Below are 20,966 nucleotides of genomic sequence, written 5' to 3'. Positions count from 1 at the left end.
CACAAGCAGCCAGAGCCTGCTGGTGAAGGATTTTTTTAATTTAGTTTGGTTTTCCAACCAAGACCTTCTCAAAGTTCACTATTCTTTGAAGTGGAAGCATTTAATTTTCTAATAAACAATTAGAAGTACAGGACTAGAGAGAACGCCGAATCGAGGACGAAGGTCAGAATATACAAGAATAAGGGGCTGGCAGGTAGCAGAGTTCAGGAATGTCCAGGGATTCTTGGCACGGGGGCTCACACCAGGCAGCCAGGCACTCTCTTTCCAGGGTGTCTCAAGGGGAAATCACCCATCGATCCTAGGACACACTCGCTCCAGGACCAATCCCTTACCTCAGAACAGCCTCTGCCTCAAATTCCTGCTTGCGCTTTAATGTTTAAATTATTAAATGCATTAATGTATTTACATTATTCAAGTCTTATGTGCATTTTTCTAAGATAATTTATGTATAAGAGTTTGAATGTCCATGACTGTTAATGTCTACAACCCTTCCTGTTCATTATTGATTCTGGAAGAAAAAAAAAAGTCAGAGTTTTAATGCCTTATTTTTAATGTATTAAGAGTCTGAATAAGTGCATTCTCTTTTTTCTTTTGTAATTTCATAATTTAAGTAGTGCATTTATTAAACTGACACAGTATGAATTGTGGTGAAGCCTGGCACAGCTCCACGCTACGGGAGCAGCCGGCTGGAAGACGCGCCTGCGCCTCACCACCGCCTCACTCACCATCATCTTCCCACCTCCACCCAGCCAGCACGGGCAGCCGGGAAGCTGCAGGTGCAGGGCACATTTAGGATGGGCAAGGAGACTTGCCGTCCTCCTTCTTGCCCAGGGCCTCACTCCTCGTTAAGTGGGTTTCCAGAATGCTGTGGAGCTGCCTCTTAGTTTCTTTTAAACGTGGAACTTTTCTGCTCATGGAAGTCCTCCTCTGGGGTACTCCAGGTGGTATTCAAACACAGCACACAATTTTCAAAAACAAAATCAAAATGCCCAGCTTACCATGGTGGAAACAGCCAACAAAACAGTTACTTTTAAAGAGGCAAGAGAGGGGAGGTGTGGGTCTCAAAATGCAAAACATCTCAGACAAACAAACAACCCTCCACTTGAGCAGAAAAACAACTTTCTTTTGAAATCCAGTCTCCCCAGCGTAACAGCCCTCTTTCGACAGCAGACAATAGAGCGACAGTGACACCCAATGGCCTATGAGTTCAATCCCAACTGAGTGCTCCCCAGGGTATGGGTCTCGAGCCTGGAGCTCCTGAGCCGACAAAGAAGCTCAAGGAAACATCAGCTACTCATCAGGAAGCTGAGGCGCTAACGGAGAAATTTCTTGCTGCTGCACGGAACACATGTAGATGGTACGAGCACACGTCAGTACAGTCTCTTTCTGGTGGGTGACATGAGCACGTGTGCACACGTGTATGGACACACAGATGCACAATACGTGGATGCAGCAACACTGTACAAATCAACCTGGAATGGGAGAAAGGATGCAGACGTACCTCACTGCTGTCTTAGAATCTGACTCTGCCATTTCGAATGTCATACGAACACAAACACACACATACACGCATACAACAAAAATTACATGTACACATTATACAGGTTTTTACTGTATTTTCTTTTTTCTTTTTTTTTTTCTGTTTCTTTTCTTTTTTCTTCTTCTTCTCTTTTTTGGCTACTCATTACCATTCTTTAACTGTTACAATTTATATCAGCATATAATGTTAAATAATTACAGCGAGCGAAGCTCACTCTAGTGAGGATATAAACGCGCTGTGGGAATCTACAGATTTAAACAAATAACATTCACAGCAGGGGGTGAGCGGATGAATTAGCATTAATATCCTGCCTGGGAGATCCCAGTGCACTGGTACTGCTTAAATACAGATCTTTTCTGTAACAGTCAATATGACAGCTCCCGGCAATACGGCCCCTTTCCTTTTCCCAGTCAATATAGCAGCCAGTGAAAATAGAAATGTCCCTATAGCAATCAATATAGCAGCCAGCTAAAATAAACCCTTCCCTTTTAAGGGCTATATAATAGTCAGCTAAATGGAAGAATTGGCACCCCTGCTGGATAGCTCAGCAGAGAAGCCAAGGAATGAGCAGGCCACGAGCACTAAATGATCCTTCTGCTCCTCTCAAAAGGGCTCTGCCCGGGAAGGGAGAAGACATCCATAGGTAGGGAATCCAGAGGGAGCCTGCAAGAGACACTTGGCAGGCTGCTCCCGGTCCAAGGAGTAAATGCCCAGGTCATAAGCGGGCCACAGGGCACCCCTCACTGAGGTTTAATTCAAGTGGCCAGGAACTCTAGAATCCTTGTCCAAACTGTCAGCTGGAAGGAGGGCATGTGTCTCTCCAGTGGGGAGTAACTTGATTTGAACCCCCTTGTGCCCCCGCCCTAGCCCCAGAAGGGAAGAGTATTGAGTTAACAGCCTGTGGTTTTCTGTTTTCCAGCAGCATGAAAAGCGGTTGTGTCAGAAACAGACACTGAGCCAAGTGGGTTAAAACACAGCATTCTATGTTGAGTGCTGCCCAGCAGACAGACAGAACTCATGCTTGAAGCTCACAGCCATCAATCCATTAAATACTGTAACAATACCGTATCTTCCCCCATTCACAGCATGGAAAATACTCTCCTTCCTTGGAGATACGTAGGAAAGGAGTTTTCTCACAACAGAATTCAGAGGATGGCTCACTTTGAAGGCCAAAACAGACCAAAGGCATTAAAAAAAAAAGAAGAAGAAAAAAGAAAAACAAGGAACATTTAAGAGAGATTCCTATGCATTTGAAGTTGTTGTTCTTTTTCATTATAATTAGCTACTTTTAAAATTGGGCTTCCCTGATAGCTCAGTTGGTAAAGAATCCACTCACAATGAGAATTAAACTTTTAAAATTAGTTCGGCAGGACTTATGAGTTTGATAAATGTGGAATATAACCACTGACACCAGTGCAGGATCCCCACAAACATTCCTGAAGTAAATGCTGGGATTCAGTTATGCTCCAAAGCAGATGAACATCAGGGACCCATCCCTCTTCATTAAAATTCCACAATCTGTCTGCCCTCCTTTGGGTAGATCCATGGAGGGTCCCTGTTTCCCTGGCCAGGTGTTGAACACCCAGTGATGCTCCTGCCATCCATCAGGTGACTCAATTGAGTGCCACAATGTCAGAAACTGCCAGGAGAAAGAGCCAACAAGTCCTGGTTGGAGAGCGCAAGTCCTTAAAAATTTAAATCCTGACACCCCACCTCAGCTGTGAGAATGAGCAGGTGCTCTCTACTTCAGGAATTCCAGGTAAATACCATATCCGGAGAGAAACGGTTAATAAGATCAAGGCCCCTCTCCCTGCAATCAACATCCTGATGTAGGAACCCTATCGGCTGTCCTAGGAAAGCCTGGAGATCTCAGTCACACTGTGAGCCTGGTACCCATTCAAGGGAGGAAATGGCTCTGTGGGGGAGACCCACAAGTTTGCAAAAGGCAGTATCACAAAAAGTGAGCTACTGTTATGATCTGACGTGGCACTTAGCTTCTAGAGCTGAAGCCAGTGAGTGCTTTATAAACTTCAATGTATGTTTCCATTTCTAAACCACACACATAAACTGGGGGGGTGGAGACTCTAAATCCAACAGCAGTAAACCTGAAGAGAAGTCATGATGTTAACAGAGACCACTTCAACTACAAAGGCGGTGGAGCCGGGGGCGGGGGGATGGTTCCGGAGAGAAAGAGGGAGAGAGAGAGAGAAATGAAAGGGAAAATAATCATGAAAGGGAAGCAGAAAAGAGAGACATGAAAGAAAAGATCAGAGATAACAGGAGAAGTAACAAAATAGAAAAGGAAGACAAAAACCTGACTTTGGCATTTAAAGGTTTCAGGGCATTTTATGAAATGACAGTTGCAATAAAACAAATAGAATGGTGAGTCATCTGGTTTCCAACTTCTGAGTCAAAAGGAGCTGTTTCTAGACAAACTACAAAGCAGCCCTGCTGCCTGCACACTTAACGATGCCTATCACTGCTTCAGAGCAGGATGTGGGGAGTGCACACGGGGAGGTGGGCGGTGGGAGTGAGCACTGTCTCTGCTGGTCCCGGTGTCACTGCGAATAAAGACTGTCAAGATTTAAACCATAATAATGGAAAGGCTATAAAGGTCTCAGCTATAATGTTTCCTCTGATGATCCCTTTCATAAAATGCCCGCTTTATGTCGCCTGCGTGGTGGTGGTACACTAAACATCTGTGTATGTGCACTGGTGGCCACGATGCACGCCTCGAGTCCCGGTAGGCAGCAACAGTGCACCCCAGCCCCATGGCTCATCACCACCACCTACGTAAGTGAGGACACACCCACACACACTCCACAAACGTGTGTACAGTGCCTACTTCTGCTGGGAGCTGAGGGGTACGGATATATGCCCACCCCAGATAGGCAGGGTTCAGCAAGGGGGCTAGGTGCCAAACCTCCAGGAAACAAACAAACAAAAACTGTCTTCTGCTTGGAAATACAGCCATGCATCACAGGAGCTCCTCTGCTACTTCAGCACCAAGCAGCCTGACACAAGAGCTTGGCAGCCTAACAGTAAGACGCAACTTTCCCTGTCCTGTCCCAGAGCCAAGTGGATAAGCTGGAATACAAACCAGATAAATGCTCAAAGAGGGCTAAACTGGGTACCCACAAAGACGTGCCTTCACTTGGACTCAGCAGACGAAACTGTACAGAAAACCACTGGTTTCGAGATAATCTTTTATCTGCAGCTTACCACCTAACCATCCTAGACATCAGGGAAACACACAGAAAACAGAAATGGAGTCTCTCCACAGTGATACTTTATAGATGTGACAAAGGGGCAGGAACTAAGAAAGAACAACATGGACGTGAAAACCACACACAGGGATGAGATGAGGTTGAAATGTGTAAACTGGGGAGACTGTGCGATGAAATTAGGGAAGCCAAGGTAAGAAATCAGGAGAGGACCCATCCAAGTCGAGCCTGACTTGGGACAGATGCAGAACGAGAACTCAAGAGTGCTAGGTGGGCAGCCAGTGCCAACCACAAACCATCCCTGGGCTGCTCTCCCTGTTGATCTATAATTGGTGAGTCTGTGATGGAGCTACCAATTATCGTTAGGCCCCCTGTATTTAGTTCACAGACAAAGGGAAGCAGGAGAGACCAGTTAGTAATGAGTAAGTAATGGCCACTAAAATACATTGTATTTTACTGAGCTGCTTCGGCAGGAAAAGCCATTCAGAAAATAAAAAGTGAAAGAATAAAATAAGCTGGAGAAACTCAATTTTCTTCTCCCTTCCTCCCAAAGCCACACTTAGGATAAAATGAGGTTTGTGCAGGTTAATCCTTATGAGGTAAGAAAAAAATGATTAAATACATTAAAAAAATCAATTGTACATTAAACCAAATCCAGGAACTGCGAAAACAAACACTGCAGCGTGCCTCCAGCCGGTATTAGCTCTGCCAGTCTGGCCAGCCGGGGATACCCCAGCTGCCTGAGCCCCCGAGTAATGGAAGCTGAGCGGAAAGGCAGAGGAGAAATACAGCTGGGAGGGGCCGGGCGGGGGCCACAGACCTGGATTTCACTGGAAGAGAGTTATTTCTAGACGTGAGAAAGGAAAAAAATAAAGTGTCTTATAGGTGAGGCTCTGGAGACCAGGCTGAATTCCTCAAAAATCCAACAGAAATAACAATAATGACAATAACAATCATTTGATAAACAGAAATTATAAACCACTCCACTGTTGAATGATCTGCCACTATTGCTAGTTACTTCTGCTCATTAGCAGATTCTATTAACTGCCATTTTTCAGAGAGACAACAGAGAGTGAGCTGGAGAGGTGAGGTTAGGAGGCCCGCTGTGTCTCTGAGGAAAGGCACTCATAGCCGGCAAGGAAGCTCCCATCGGTCCCCAGCGTGCCAGGGGCCTCAGATTCCTCGGATGAAAGTCTGCAAGAAGGAAGAGCCCGGAAGCGGGGGTCACGGGCTCCTCCCACAGCGGAGTCAGGACTGAGATTCTTAGCTAATCCTAAATAAACCTCACAGGGCTGAACCGGCGCAGCCAATTTGCTTTTCCGTGTGTACTGCAACCATCCGGTTCTGCCTGCAACCCAACCTTCCCTTCCATCACCTGCTTCAGCCACACACCTGGAAGAAGATCTGAGAGCTGGGGCTTCTGCACGGGGGAGTCAGTCTCTTATTTCAACAAGGCACAAGTTGGCCATATGGATGGTGGGCCCCAAAGTCTAAAAGGATTGACAAATCCGAAGTTTCCTCTTTAATGTGTCTATGCAATGAGTCAGCCCGGCTTGGGGTGGGGGTGGGGGGGGTTGGGGGAAGTGAAGAGACGTGCTGACAGGCAGAACAGATAATCAGCCACATGAGAGCAGTGTTCCCAACAGAATAAAGACCCGTGTTCACGGGGGAAACTTTCAAAACACCCAAACAGTACTGGAATGGGTTATCAATGGCAACAAGTAAGATGTGACAAAAAGATTTCACTCTCTTGAAGGCATCTCTAATCTCTTATCTTTGCTGCCTTAACTGACAGTGAAGGACTTGTCACTGTTGATGGAGACCCAGATAAAGGATTTACCTGAGGGGCAGGGAAAGCCAGAGAGGAAGATCCCGAAGTCTGTAGTGTCCTGACTTCTGTGGCAGGGAAAGCAAAGCACTCAGTTGTGGACCCTCCCCTCTGCCAGCAGGAGAGGGAACAACAAGCAGCTGCTGCCCCCTAGGAGCTACCAGGGACACAGCACCTTGCTCGACAGACAGAAGATGAAAAGATCCTATTATCTCGCCTCCATCCCGTAACCCGTCATTAGTGAGGTACATGGGTGCAGACGCCTCCTCCAAGCACAAGGAGGCCCACATCACCTGTGATAAATTAATAGCTGCCTTTTCAACAGCTAAGATGTGCACAAAAGACTCCAACCAGCGACAGTGCATGAAGGCAGCGGCTTCAGAGAAGCAGACTCACCAGGCAGCACCTGAACAAGCCAAAGCCTAAAAAAAAAATAAAGTCTAAAAAAGCCTAAAGCCAAAGTCTCCCACACCTCTGGGCTCCGTGAGGTGGGCACGCCGCCCGCCTGCTCCCTAGCCTGCTCAAGATCTTGGGGTTTACACCCCAGTCCTGTTGCTGACTAGCTATGGGAACCTGGGCTTGTTTTCCTCGCTGTACCCCGAGGAAGAGGGATCTTCACCAGCTTGTTAGGATGAAACAAGATAATGAAAACAAAGAAACCAGCAACAGAGGCCAGCACATCACAGAGCAGAAGTCCTTCCGGCCTCGGTGATCAGAGCTAGTAATAGGTTAGTTAATCAAAAAATCGGTTAAAGCAGGGAGTCATTAAAAATGGAGTCTATCTACATACCTTCAACATTTCACATGAACTTAAAACCTATAAACAAATGTACAGTCATTTGCTAATCTTTTGATGTGAAGCCAAGAGCTTTTCTTTGAGTGTGGGCCCACAGACTGAAGTTCCCAGACGTCTTTCTTGCATAAACTTCACCCGTAACACACCCTTTACAATTTCTAAAGCAAAGCAAGCCTTTAAAAGACATTAGCAAAGCAAATTTAAGTACAGAATGCTTCGAGATTTTTAGTATCTTCCCCACTCACACCTAAAAGGACAACAACCTTTTTAGCAATTTTCATTTAACAAAACATTTGGCTTAGTTTTCACAGAATCCTCTTTTTACATCTATATTTACAAAACACACCATATTTGTTGATCCCTCTGTTCACATTATACTTCACTTGTTTACAGGATATTTAATAAAATGGCCTAATTTGCTAACAAATCAACAGGCATACAGATTGAAGACAAGCTGACTCTCTCCTGGTCTGCAGAAGGGGTGTGGGTGTGGGTGTGACCAGGCAGCGACGGGCCAGAGGGCCCAGGCCTGGTGCGTAGCTTCCCAGCGCTGTGACCGTTAGCGGGTGTCTAATGCAAGCTTGACACTTTTCTTAAAATATGTATTTACTGGTGCCACCACTTCATTTCACAAGAGATTTGAAATGAGTCAAAGGTACACACAAAAGGATACAGCAAAGAGAAAGTATGAGGAAAGGGGGAAAAAGACGTCTAGTAAACCCATTTTCAGCAAACTGGAAAAGCTAAACCATGTCTATGTATGACCAGGGCTTCCAGGTGGCCCAGTGGTAAAGAATCCATCTACAAGTGCGGGAAAGGCGGGTTCGACCCCTGGGCCGGGAAGATCCTATGGAGGAGGAAATGGCAACCCACTACAGTATTCTTGTCTAGAAAATCCCATGGACAGGAAGCCTAGAGGGCTACAGTCCACGGGGTCACAAAGAGTCGGACATGACTTAGTGACTGGGCACTCACACGTGTACAGTCATTAACCTGTGTGCTGGATTCTATCAGCAGCTCCTCCCCGCCAAGCTGGAAAAGGCAGCCCTGCCCCTGGAGATGCTCTGCTGTGGCCCGACTGGACCAGAGCAGACATAGAGAAAGGCCTCTTGGTGCCACCCCACAGACTCTGTGAACACAAGCAGGAGAGCGGTGCCACCAAGGTCACCAAGGCAAGAGGTCACAAAGGTGGCAGCACATCTTCTTCCCGTCCACAGGGGCCAGGAGTCGGCTCTTGGCTGACTCGGCGTCAAGGAGCGCCCCTCGCAGATTTACCTCGAGCATCACTCAGTGTCGGCCCATCTCTAGACTGTGCAGACAAACTCATAATGGCAGGGAGAAGATTTGTGGAGCAACAGGCATAAATCTTGGTTATAACTACAAACCATAAAAGAAAGGAGAGCTGGGAGGGAAGGAGGGAGGGCCGCGAGCACGTCCTTCTCCCGAGCACCACTTTATCTTCCCGCGGCTTCTCAGCGCAGAGTGGGGTTGGTTAACTACAAGAGTGGATTCTTCAAACCCAAATTGGTCTGCATGGTTTGACAAGGGGCTAGAGTATTTTAAATTGAAATTATCCTGGAGACAGCAGGGCACACGGCTACCCGAAGCATGACATCTGGTGCTTCACAAACTGGAAGTTTGTTGGGGATTTGCTGAATTTGTCATACAGGATAACCCTCTTTAGGTCACACTGTACAAGCAGCTTTTGCCTGAAGATTCTTTCACATAAGATAATGACTGATTTTAAGGGACTTCCCTGGTGGTCCAGTGGTTAAGAATCTGCCTGCCAATACAGTGGACACGGGTTCTATACCTGGTTTGGGAAATAAGATCTCACATGCCGGCCACAGGGCAACTAAGCCCATGAACCAGAGTTACTGAGTCCAAGCCCTACAGCCCTTAAGCCACAACTAGAGAAGCCCGTGCATCACAGCAAAGAGTAGCCACCGCTCGCTGCAACTAGAGAAAGCCTGTGGGCAGCAATGAAGACCCGGTGCAGCCAAAAATAATTAAATAAGATACTGACTTATTTTAAACAAAAAAACATTTTCAGAAGGTCACTCTGCCCAAATAAGAGCTCTAGACACCCCATGCCCAGTGACGCCTGGGTAGGAATTTCTGAGACCATGTTTCCAAGAGGAAAGGGAGGTTTCCCTGGTGGCTCAGATGGTGAAGAATCCGCCTGCCATACAGGAGACCTGGGTTCGACACCTGGGTTGGGAAGATCCCCTGGAGAAGGGAAGAGCTACACAATCCAGTATTCTGGCCTGGAGAATTCCATGGACAGAAGAGCCTGACAGGCTACAGTACATGGGGTCACAAAGAATCGGACAAGACCGAGCGGCTTTCCCTTTTTCAAAGAATGAGGCCGGTGACAAGATTAAAAACCCAATTCCCCGATCACTATGGCTCTGAAAAAAGGCACTTGTGCACTCAGCTTGCCAGTTCCCACATCTCCGGAAGGAGGACACTGCTCAGTTATCCAAAAGTTGGGCCTCTGATTACCGGAACTACAGCAAATATAAAGTATTACCACGAAAGCAGGAACCCAAAATATAAACAAAGCTGAACACCAATTTCAAATTCCATTTCTCTAATTATTACTCCTAAGAGTTTCGATTCATCTAATAATTATTTGCAAAAGGATACCTTAAAACAGGAAAAAAAAAAAAAAAAAACACACACCTCTTCATTTACCTGGAGGAGGGAAAAACTTAAAGGGCACCGCCTGGTCTATTCAATAAACCTCCTCCGCCTGTAATAGGAAGGACGGAGCAGGAAGAGGCAGTAATTTCAAAATCAGTAAGTAGCCTAGAGATTAGAGAGAAGCCACCAGAGACAGAATGAGGCTTTTCTCAGGTTCAACCATTTCAGCATTTAGTTCTCATCAGTTTCCTCCCCCTATCCACAGAACAGGCAGGAATCTCAGGCTCCCTCCTGACAAGGGGTGTCAGTGTTAAAGAGCAACGTTTTGGGGGATTAGGGAAGGAGGAAAGCCAACATCTCCTCCAATCTGCAGTGCCCAGACCTCTGGCCCCACATCTGGAGTCAGGACACACGACACGCTGGGGGTGTACCACAAGCCCCACCCTCTGGGTGTTTACATTTAATTTAGGTTCCAGGTTTCCTTCAGCAGCTGTGAGGGGCACCTTGTGCCTTTGGTACAGTAAGCACCAAAACCAGCAGATGGCTCACTTTTTACAAATAAATAAATAGAGCAGATTTAGGGTTATCCCTACAACATCATCAGAGAAGGCAATGGCAACCTACTCCAGTACTCTTGCCTGGAGAATCCCAGGGACGGGGGAGCCTGGTGGGCTGCCATCTATGGGGTTGCACAGAGTCGGACACGAATGAAACGACTTAGCAGCAACAGCAGCAGCTACATCACCATCCCCAGTCACCTGCCTCCAAGTAGACCCTGAGTGGGAAACAGATGGAAATCACAGCTCAGTTGAGCAAACCTAATTCTGTTACACTCACAGAAATGAACCATTACAGACTCTTTAAATAATAATGCTTGATACTTTAGATTTGCCATATTTATTTATTTTTCCTGGAAAAATGACAATTTCCTAAAATCTAAGTAGCTAGTGTCACTACTCCATGCTTATAAAATACTTTCATGAATACAATGTTAAAATCAATTTTATTCTGCCAAGTGCTTCGAGCTTTATAAAATAAATATATGTGTACCATATGTTCTATACATACACACACACATACACACATTACTTCACATGAGTATACACAAAGAAATGCACTGGGCATATGAATATCATCTTTCAGAAATGTTTTGGTGGGGGAAAAACATGAGAATCACCTACCCACCGTGAGCCCACTAACAAGTTTACCTAAGTATTTGAACCACAAAAGATACAAATGCGGGGGAGACTGTGCCAGAGGTACGTGTGAGAGGTTTCCAGGAGACAGGCGACCGGCCACAGCTCTTCTCCTAAAGAGGAGCTCCCTGAATTCATCAAGATTTTTTAGATTTTACTTTTTGGCCACATCACACGGCATGTGGGACCTTAGTTCCCCAACAAGGGATCAAATCCTTTCCCCCTTCACCCCCACCCCCCGTAGTAGAAGCACAGAGTCTTAACTACTGTACCACCAGGGAAGTCCCTTAAAAGCCTTTTGATTGCCAGCCTCTGGTTAACTGACTTAAAAACCAAAGAGAAAATCTTAGGTGTCTAGGTATGAGGTAAAAGAGCTCCCCAAGAAGGGTGGAGATCAAACAAATGAACCACCCACCCAACCCCTTCACCCCAGGCAAGGCTCTTTCTTAGCCTCCAGGAGAAATTTGCGGAGACACGATACTTAATGTACTTCAGATACGTGGAGCCTAAAAAATTAAAATTAAAAAACAGAACTCAGAGGAAGGTGAGGGGAATGGGTGAAAACAATCAACAGGAGCAAAATTCCAGTTATAGAATAATTAAGTCATGGGGATGTAAGGTTAAAAAAAAGGGGGGGGAGAATTCAGCATACCAAAAAGCATTAATCCTAGGGAAGGTGATACAAGAAGTCAATGGCACCCCACTCCAGTACTCTTGCCTGGAAAATCCCATGGACGGAGGAGCCTGGTAGGCTGCTGTCTATGGTGTTGCACAGAGTCAGACACGACTGAAGCGACTTAGCAGCAGCAACAGGGAAGGTAATAAAGTAGAATTACCATCATCATTTATAAAGGAACATTAGCTGTTGTGTGAGGTTATTTTGGTAGAGGGATGCAGAAAAAGGACAGAAACAAAAACAAAACCTATACCTACAGGTCAGAGGAAGAGAAGATGGCAGAAGACTCACCCATTAGAAATAAGTTGGTTTCAAAGAGCAAAATGCTGAAATTCTAGTTTAGCCCAGATCCATAAGCATTATATAAAGTACATAAGCAACTGTACTGAACACTGAGGAACTTGTACTGAAAAGAGTGAGCAGACCGTAAATGAAACCATATTGACAGCTGCTTCAAATACCCTCAACTTGTATGACTGGAAGGACTCTAAGGAGACTACTTAACCCCTGCTTCTGTATCAAAGCAAGGGAGGAACTCTATGCAGACAATCGTCCGGCCATTCTTAAAGGTTTATCAACCAGGCAGGAGCACTTGATCCTCGCAGAGCAGTGTGGGGACCAGCCCAGAGCCTCTGCGACGGCTTGAGCATGTGCCCACATAGGTGATGAGAAAACCCAGGTCTGCAGGAAATTTACAGGTTTTGAGCAGGTCTGGGAGAAGCTAGAGGTCAGTACTCTGGAGCTTGTCCTGGAAGGCAAAGCTCAGTGAACAAAGTGTAAAGAAAAAGTAATCAGCCATTTTAACTCTGGCAAAGAGTTCTGTCATTAACAATCAGAGAATTTCAACGGGGAGTTCACAGAATTTATCAAGGGGAGTCTGTTTACCAATCACCACCCCAAGAACATCATGACATTATAGAGCAATTACCCCACTAATATGGCCAGAGTTGCTGGGTTGGTTCTTCAGTGAGGGAGGAGGTCTGCAGGCGCAAGAGAAGGTAACGTGCAGTGTCACTAGGCGGCCAGAGAGGGGATCGCTGTACACACGTGTGTGCCAATTAGAGACCACAAGACCCCTATCAGGCCTTCCCAGGAGGTGCAGTGTAAAGAATCCGCTTGCCAATGCAGGAAACGCAGGCGACTCGGGTTCAATCCCTGGGTCAAGAAGATCCCATGAAGGAGGAAATGTCAACCCACTCCAGGATTCTTGCCTAGGAAATCCCATGCACAGAGGAGCCTGGCGGGCTACAGTCCATAGGATCTCAAAAGAGTCAGACACGAATGAGCCTACTTATCAACTCAAAATCACAAGCCAGCTCTTAGGGTCCAGAGAGGACAGAAATGAAAACCAGGTCCTCCTTTCCTAGAAACAGAGCAAAGCAATAGCGCAGACACCTGAACACGCCCACCTAACAACGTCACCGGTACTATGCTGACTCCTCAGTACAGCCTCTCTTTTAATAAAGGGAAAATTACCCAAAGTGCTCATCTAGTTCTGAAGACAAAAAACAAGATTATTTGCCTTCAGCATCCCAAGCTTAGCCTTATTAGTATAGAGAACAGGCAGCTTCCATTTAGGAATTTTGTGGAAAATACGCACTCCACTTGGTTAAAAACAAAACCAAAAATAACTGAGCACGGTGTTCCCTTCAACACTGGACTATCCTATTCCTCCAGCCCTGGCCTCGAGTTTCACAAAAACCACCCCTAAGGACCCCACCCCCACCCCACCCCACCAGAGAACTCTTCCTTCTCTGAATAATGAAGGCTCTCTTATACTCCCAGCCAGGCAATTCTGCACCAAATTATATACAATTTTGTACTGTTTGCTAAAATTATATACAACCTTGTGCCATTTGCTAATTGTCTTGCATGTAACAAATAAATGCATTTTCTTCCCCAAATAAGATATATAAATTACTTAGGAAGAAGGCTTAGCTTTATTCTTCAATTGTCTGTTCCTCCTGAGCACCCAGGAGACAGCTAACACATATAGTCTGAGGAACCTCCCTGGGGGGTAGGGGTGAGGGTGTAGATAGGCCCTTGGGCTGAGTGCTAGGGGGCTTTCTGTGTGTGGGTGCCCCATCACCTCTCTGGCACCCTGTGACTCTCTCTAGCCTGCTGCCAGTTCGCAGCAGCTCATCCTGTCCCCCTGACCAGCCACACAAGCCGCTGCTGGCCCTCGGCAGCTTCTCTGCCTGGCACCCTCCTGCCGCCTCTCCCAAGAGGCAGAAGTAGCTCACACAAGAGCATACAACTCGGCTGGTGCCCTCATTTAATCAGGCTGCTGCAAATGGTTGGCCAAAAGCAATAAGGGCATGACTGAGAGACTGTGGGAGTTTAATATAAAAAAATTAATAAAAAAAGAGGGGAAGGAGGAAGGGTCTACCTTTTAATAGGGCCCTAATTACCCAACTCATAGGATCAACCCAAATGAGATGGGAGTTTATTTCGGGGTTTTTTTTTAATTATTGTTTTTTTATATATATATAAATTGCTGCTATGTGTTTTCTTTCCTCTGAGCAATTATGCAGCAAGTATGTAAAGAGGGGAAAAAATATTAATTAAATATAAGGTAATTGTGGAGTTGGCCTGGAGAGAATGAGTCTGAACTCTGGACGATCGCTGGCTACTAGGGTTTGAAGACTGCTCAGGGCCTCCCAGAAAAGAAAGAAATAAAAACACAAGCAACCAACATGCAGATGCCGAATGCAGCAGGAAAAGAACAGTGGACAGAAACATTAGCAGAGCGAAGGGGCCACGGGGATCCAAGCACCCAGTAGTCAGCGATGCCACCAACTGCTCAGGGCTCCGTGCTAGAAAGAACGCCCAAAAGATGGTCCAGCTGCTCTTCTGGTGATCAGTAGTTAAATGAGTAGATAAAAATGTGAAAAGAGACTGAGGAATAAAGGACTGAAGAGGACTAGAGTGTTCAATTTGAACTTTAGTCCAAAGTCAACCACAACTTCAGTCTGAGGGGTACTGAGGCAGGCCCCATGGGAAACAAGCTCCCAACATAAGGGATTGGCCAAGCAAAGCCTCCTCTGGCTTTCACACCACCAAGACCACAAGGAAGAGCCCACGCAATACCAAAAGAGAGAAATGAAGCCACTAAGGGAGTGGTGGAAAGTAACCCATACTTGGGAAGAGCAGGTGACATGCAGGGCAACAGTGACTCTCTCCACCAGTCCCCGCAGGGCTGGCATCACCCGAGCCTTCCTCCAGCTCAGCCAGATCCAACTCACCTCCTGCCTTGGAAAGTCTTAGCACAGGCCGGAATTCAGACTTGTTCATACCAGCTAAGGGCCTCACGTCACCTCCTCCCACTACCTCCAGAAGGAGAGGGAAGGAAAACGGGTAAAACCACAGGCCCTGCTGAAACAAAAGGTTGGTGGTATATCCCTAAGCTTGCTATCACTATTCAATGAAAGAAAAAGCTCTGCAAAGTTAAACGTAAAGCTGGCCCCTCTGTAAAACTCATCTAGGGAACAAGTCTTTTTTTTTTTTTTTTGGCTGTGACACACAGCCTGTGGAATCTTAGTTCCCCAATCAGGGACTGAACCCAGGCTCCAGCAATGAGAGTGCAGAGTCTTAACCACTGGACTGCCAGGGAATTTCCAGTACAGAACAGGGCTTAATATTCAGCCAAGAGGATTTGCAGTAGGCCTTGAAATGCAAAACAGAAAATGGGGCAGGCACTCGGGCTAAGACCACCAAGGCAAATGCACTGTGTAAAGAAAATTAGCTTCAGCACTTAGTAGGCCTCTTCCCTATCAATTGTGTAAGCAGAGAATGTTGGTAGTGAGCATCACAAACCTAATTACAGGCCAGGCAGAAACAGAACTCTCTCTCTTATCTGTTCTCCAAAGGCCACTTGAAGTGCCCTCACTCTGAGGAACAGAATGGCTATTTCAGACAATCAAGCAGCTCAGCTCCTTGGTCAGGTCCAGCAACCTTGCTTCAGCTCAGCCACCATAGGTTTCTGGCATCCCACTGATTAACAATAAATAAAACGGTGCATCATCAGACCAAGGATGGGTGCTCCTCATTCCAGAAAAGACCAGGCTTTACTAAGAGGGAATCTCGCTAACCTCTGCATGCCTGAAAAGCAGTCAGAAGTGAGATGTCGCTGACGGGCTCGGTCTCTACAGAACACCTCCACTCCTATATTCAGGGGCACTACTGACACATGACTATAGGATCATCAGGCTTCTTTAAACTCAGTGTTTTAATTAATAGAGAATCATACTACATATTTTAATTAACAGAGACTCATACTATATATCGTGGCTTCTTACCAGCGGCTCTCGAGGCACCACATTTTCACTTCCTGGAGCAGAGCTTGGCTGCAAAGAAAAATAAAAACAAAAGTAAGATTGCAGTGCCACCCAATGGACATCAAAAAACCAAAGGCGTGCCATTCCGGAGCGACACACACAAACAACTACTTCTGGCACTTCTCACCCGTTTTCCATACTGCAGAGAGGTCTGTGGTAGGTTCCTCATAAGTAGCAGCCCAAGAAGCCCAAATTTGCTAGAGAACATGGAGAGAGGGCTTCCGGGTTCAGGTTCACAGTCACAACACCTCAAGAAGGCTGAATTTGGCTTCAGAGGGCCCAAGCAGCTGAGTAGCAGCGGCTGGGGACCATCATGAAACCCACAGCAATAGCAAAGTCCACAAAAGGTGTTGAGTGAGAGCTAAACTTTCCTTTTGCCATCTCTGCCCACCGTCCCCCTCCACACTGACCAGCAAGCCGAGCAAAAGTGAATAACCAGATCCAGCCACAAGGGGGCCCCAGTTGCCTACACTCAGCATCTATCTGTAGCCAAGGAAGCAGTAAACTGTGAACACTGGTTCCTATTACCACCTGTCGTTCAGGATACCAATCCCCAGCAGAAAAGAAAGTTGGGTTTTTGAAAATAAGCTCGTGACAAGCTGACAGATAAACAGACCAACCCGCAAGCAGCATGTGGCCCACTCGCCTGGCCCTAGTCTGTGTCTTTCTCTGGATCTCTCCCCTCACCCTCAAATTTACCTTCAACCCTTAGCTGACACGGCCACAGTTCAGAGAAAGGGAGAGACAAGAGACAGAGACAGACACCCTAGGAGGAAATCTACAAATCTCCAAAGGAAGAAAACAAGCAGCTTGAGAGAGTCATGATTAGTTTATTGTTACTGATGTTCAAACCAATTCCCAATTATCCACAGATAATATCCAGACAAATGAGCTAATCTGTGGAGCCAGCCTCCAAACTCCTCCCAGCTGGTTCAGATGGCATGTGCGAAGCCTTCTGGGAAAAAGAATGGAAGTGGAGAGAGGAAAGAGTCCAGTCCACAGAGGGTCCCCAAAGATTCCTCATGCCCAGCTGCTCCCACACAGGGAGGCAAGAACTCTGCTGGAAGGACCCTATCACTTCATCCAAAGTCCTTCTCAAGAGCCCCTTCTTCTTTAGGACAAGAAGGTCAGCCAGCATAAAATTAGAAAGTATGGAAAGTAACTGGAAACCTGAACGTGCCTTCCCTCCCTCCTAAAGCTCCAGGCATCCATAAGCTGATGCATTTAGGGCTCCAGCCCACACCTCTCTTGAGTTCTACAACTTCCTGCCTTCTCCTGGACTTAACAAATCCCATAGCAGATTCATAATCCTCTCCTTCCACCATATATGACCTCTTCTGCTTTCCCTGTCTGAGTGAAAGTCAACCTTCCACCAAAATACACAAACTAGAATCCAAAAGACCACCCTGGGCAGCGCCTCCCCTCACCTGCCAGAGCAAACACCATATCAAGTCTTCCCATATGCCTTCCTAAACATCCATGGAATCAGGCCATCCACTTTGCTCCATTTCTTCTAACGTCACTTAGGTCTAAGCTTCCAAAAACCCCTGCCTGGACCACTGCCATAGCCTTCTCATCAGCTCACTCACATCCATGCTGGCTCTCTCTTCTAATTCAGTTTCCACCCTGCAAGCAGACAATCTCTTCAAAACAATAATCTGATCTCATCCACCCACCCGCCCCAGTAAACAACAATGACTCTAATACAGGAAAACCTTCTCAGTTTGGCCATGCGTCTCCTCTAACATACCAGGTCTGGCACCACATTCCCCAGCTCTGCCGACAACGCACACACTCGCCTTTTCTTCCTCAGTCAAGGGGCCTTTGCACCAGCTGTTCCTTCCCTTCTCTCTGATGGCTTGACTTATCCTTCAGATGCCAGCTAAGTCACTCTTGGGAAAGTGTGACTTCTCTGACAGGAGAATATCTGTATATTCAAATCTCCTTAATATACACTCACACCGTGTACCTCTCCTTCAAGGACTAAGCCGAACTGCAATTTTAAGTGCATGATATCCAACTGATGTCTGTGTCCTCACCGGATTATATACTCCAAGTGGGCAGAAACTGTGTCTGCTTATCACTGTATCCCTGGGTCAGTATCAGGCACAGGTTATGTGCTTGTTTGCTTAGTCGTGTCCAACTCTCTTTTGTGACCCTTTCGACTATAGCCCACCAGGCTCCTCTGCCCATCGAATTCTCCAGGCAAGAATATTGGAGTGGGTTGCCATTTCCTCCTCCAGGGGATCTTCCCAACCCGGGGATCAAACTCGCTTCTCCTGTGTCTCCTATATTGCAGGTAAATTCTTCACCTGCTGAGCCACAGACCTTCCACAGATATTTGCTGAATGAATGAGTGGGCAACAAAGAGCAGAATGGATTGGGTTTGAACAGATTATATAAAGTTCATTGCCTTCTTGAGGGCTTCCTTCAGTCCATCTGGTAAGTATTAAGTGCAAACATTTACTTAGCTCCTTCTTCATTTCATTCTCACAATAAATGTATGGAAGTATTGCTGATGAGGAAACTGAGGCAAGGGAGGTTAAATAACCTGCCTATGATGACTCAGCTAAAAGGACGGGTACCAAAAGGACTGGAGCTCTTCTACTTAATCAAAATAATCGAGTTTTGCTTAGACCACATTTTATTAAGCAGCAACCTTAATGCTATCCCATAAATAATAATGTAAGTTATTTGACTAGATGGAACTAACACAAACAGCTCTATTATTCAGGAAGCCTCATTCTGATTTAAACTAAAACTTTCTTCCTGAGATACAACTAATCACTGTCAATCATAACCTCCAAGGAACTTCCCTTTAAATTAGTTCATCTCCTGAACAGCTAATATTTGCTAGAGGAAAAACTTTAAACAATACACAGCACCAAAGAAGTCTGTTTCATCATATATCCTTTTGTACCTTTTTATGTGAGCCCTGTAAATATACTCTGCTTTAAAAAATTTAAAAAGGAAGCTCCCTTCTCATCCCAACAGCCTCTTCTTCCTTGGGGACCCACCACTGATGCTGGCTCCTTACAGAGTCTTTCTGGGATATTCAAAGTGTGTAAGAATCACAGCCCCACCAAGGAGCTTAAATAGCAACACTCTGTGAATTCCTCAAATTTTGGCTTCACAGAGCCTTCTAGGGTCTCAGCACACCAAAGCCCGACCTCCAAGACCATTCTCGGGGGCTGCTGAGAAAGGAGCAAGCATTTCCCCACATCATATTCCAATTCACTGCTCTGTGTGAGGTCAGTCAGACCTTACAGTGACCTCACAGATGACTTCTTACCAATCTGAGAACTGCCTAATATGATTATTTTCCAGGTGATTCTCTATGCTGAAATACCTGTGTTCTTTAGAAAACTATTTCTTGATAACCAGGACAGGCATCATTCATCCTTATTACTCTGCATGTTGACGTCCTTATGATACCATCTGAAATTCTTCATTATATAACTTGTTTATTAATGTCTGTCCCTGCTAGTTTTCAGTTCCTTGAAGGCACGCACTTTACCACCTTGGTGAAGGCTGATCTTCACCACTTAGAATGTAACTGGTATCAATACTCAATTCATATGTACTTAATTAATTTTTTAGTTAAAAGAGTAAAACAAAGGAACCACTTATACATAAGCCAAAATGAAGCAGGCAAAGGACAACGGCAGTGTCTTTCCCTGGAGCATTTCACCACCAAAATACAAACCTGGCCAGTCTCAAAGCAATGTCATGACCCAATGGATCTCAACTCTGGGGTGGAATCACCCCCAGACAGGCATTTAGAAGTGTGTGGAGGTGTTTCTGGCTGTCACAGTGACCAGAGAGCCCCACAGGCATTTAGAAGGCAGGGGTCTGGGGACTGAATGTCCTACGGTGGACACAATGAAGGACTGCTCCACTCCAAACACCAGTCGGAGCCCTGGAAGAATCCTAACAAGTCACTTCCTTATGATGAGGAGGAGGACAGACTCCCATCTTTAACACGCAGCTCAGACGTGGTTTTGAAAGAGGGGTAAGGTCTGAGCAGCCAAACTGCCTGTCAGAAGTTGAACCAAGTCCACAAGATCCATGAGTCTCACCAGTCCAGCTTTATTCAAGAACTTAGCTCAATTAAAAAATACAAATATCAAACCATGTTGTACACCTGAAATTAATACAATGCTGTATGTCAAGTAAAAAACCTCAATAAATTTTAAAAAGAGAACTTTCCTGGGGGTTCAGTGGCTAAGACACCGTGCTCCCAGTTCAGAGGGCTCAGGTTCGATCCCTGGTCAGAGAACCAGATCCCACATCCCACAACTGAGAGTTTGCACACCACAACTAAAGATCCCACGTGCAACCACCAAGACCCAACACAGCCAAATAAATTAAATAAAAGATTTTCTTTTAAAAAATAATTTAAACATGATCACAGTAAGGACAGAAATGTGAGGTATAAGAAGAGAGTAGGACTTCTAGAGATGAATAAACATATTTGAAATAGAAATTTCACTGAATGGTAATGACAGCAGATTAGCTACTACAGGAAAAAAAAGTAAGTGCACTTGAAAACACTGCAGCAGAAACTGATGAAAACGAAGGATGGTGGGGGACCCCAAAGAGAAAAATATTTGAATAATGACTGAAAAATTTCTAAGTTTGATGAAAACTAGAAACTCACAGGTCCAGAAGTTCAGCAAACCCGAAGCAGAAAAAACACATAAGTATACTAAAGTACACCATA

General features: G+C 45.7%; 1 protein-coding gene across 9 annotated transcripts in view; it reads right to left on the bottom strand.

Annotated features, from left to right (window-relative positions):
- PEX14 (peroxisomal biogenesis factor 14) overlaps positions 1 to 20,966 on the bottom strand; it is a 144,568-nt gene that overhangs the window by 112,018 nt on the left and 11,584 nt on the right. For 5 of the 9 annotated variants that reach the window (XM_086344456.1, XM_086344450.1, XM_086344455.1 and 2 more), the window contains one exon: positions 16,205 to 16,252. Coding sequence is in view for 4 of the 9 variants with exons in the window: in XM_086344450.1 (XP_086200576.1) it covers positions 16,205 to 16,252 (48 nt within the window). In the remaining 5 variants the exon portion in view is untranslated. Of the gene's footprint in view, positions 1 to 16,184; positions 16,253 to 16,370; positions 16,927 to 20,966 lie in introns of those variants that run through there. The other 4 variants (XR_015143382.1, XM_086344449.1, XM_086344451.1 and 1 more) reach the window with 2 other exon arrangements.

The sequence above is a fragment of the Bos grunniens genome, chromosome 16 (genome assembly GCF_055505025.1).
Source record: "Bos grunniens cultivar Pamir isolate PY7600 chromosome 16, Bosgru_T2T1.0, whole genome shotgun sequence".
In the NCBI taxonomy this organism is placed as follows: Eukaryota; Metazoa; Chordata; class Mammalia; order Artiodactyla; family Bovidae; genus Bos; species Bos grunniens.
Note: the sequence above shows the minus strand (reverse complement) of the source record. Positions and strands in the feature narration are given on the sequence as shown.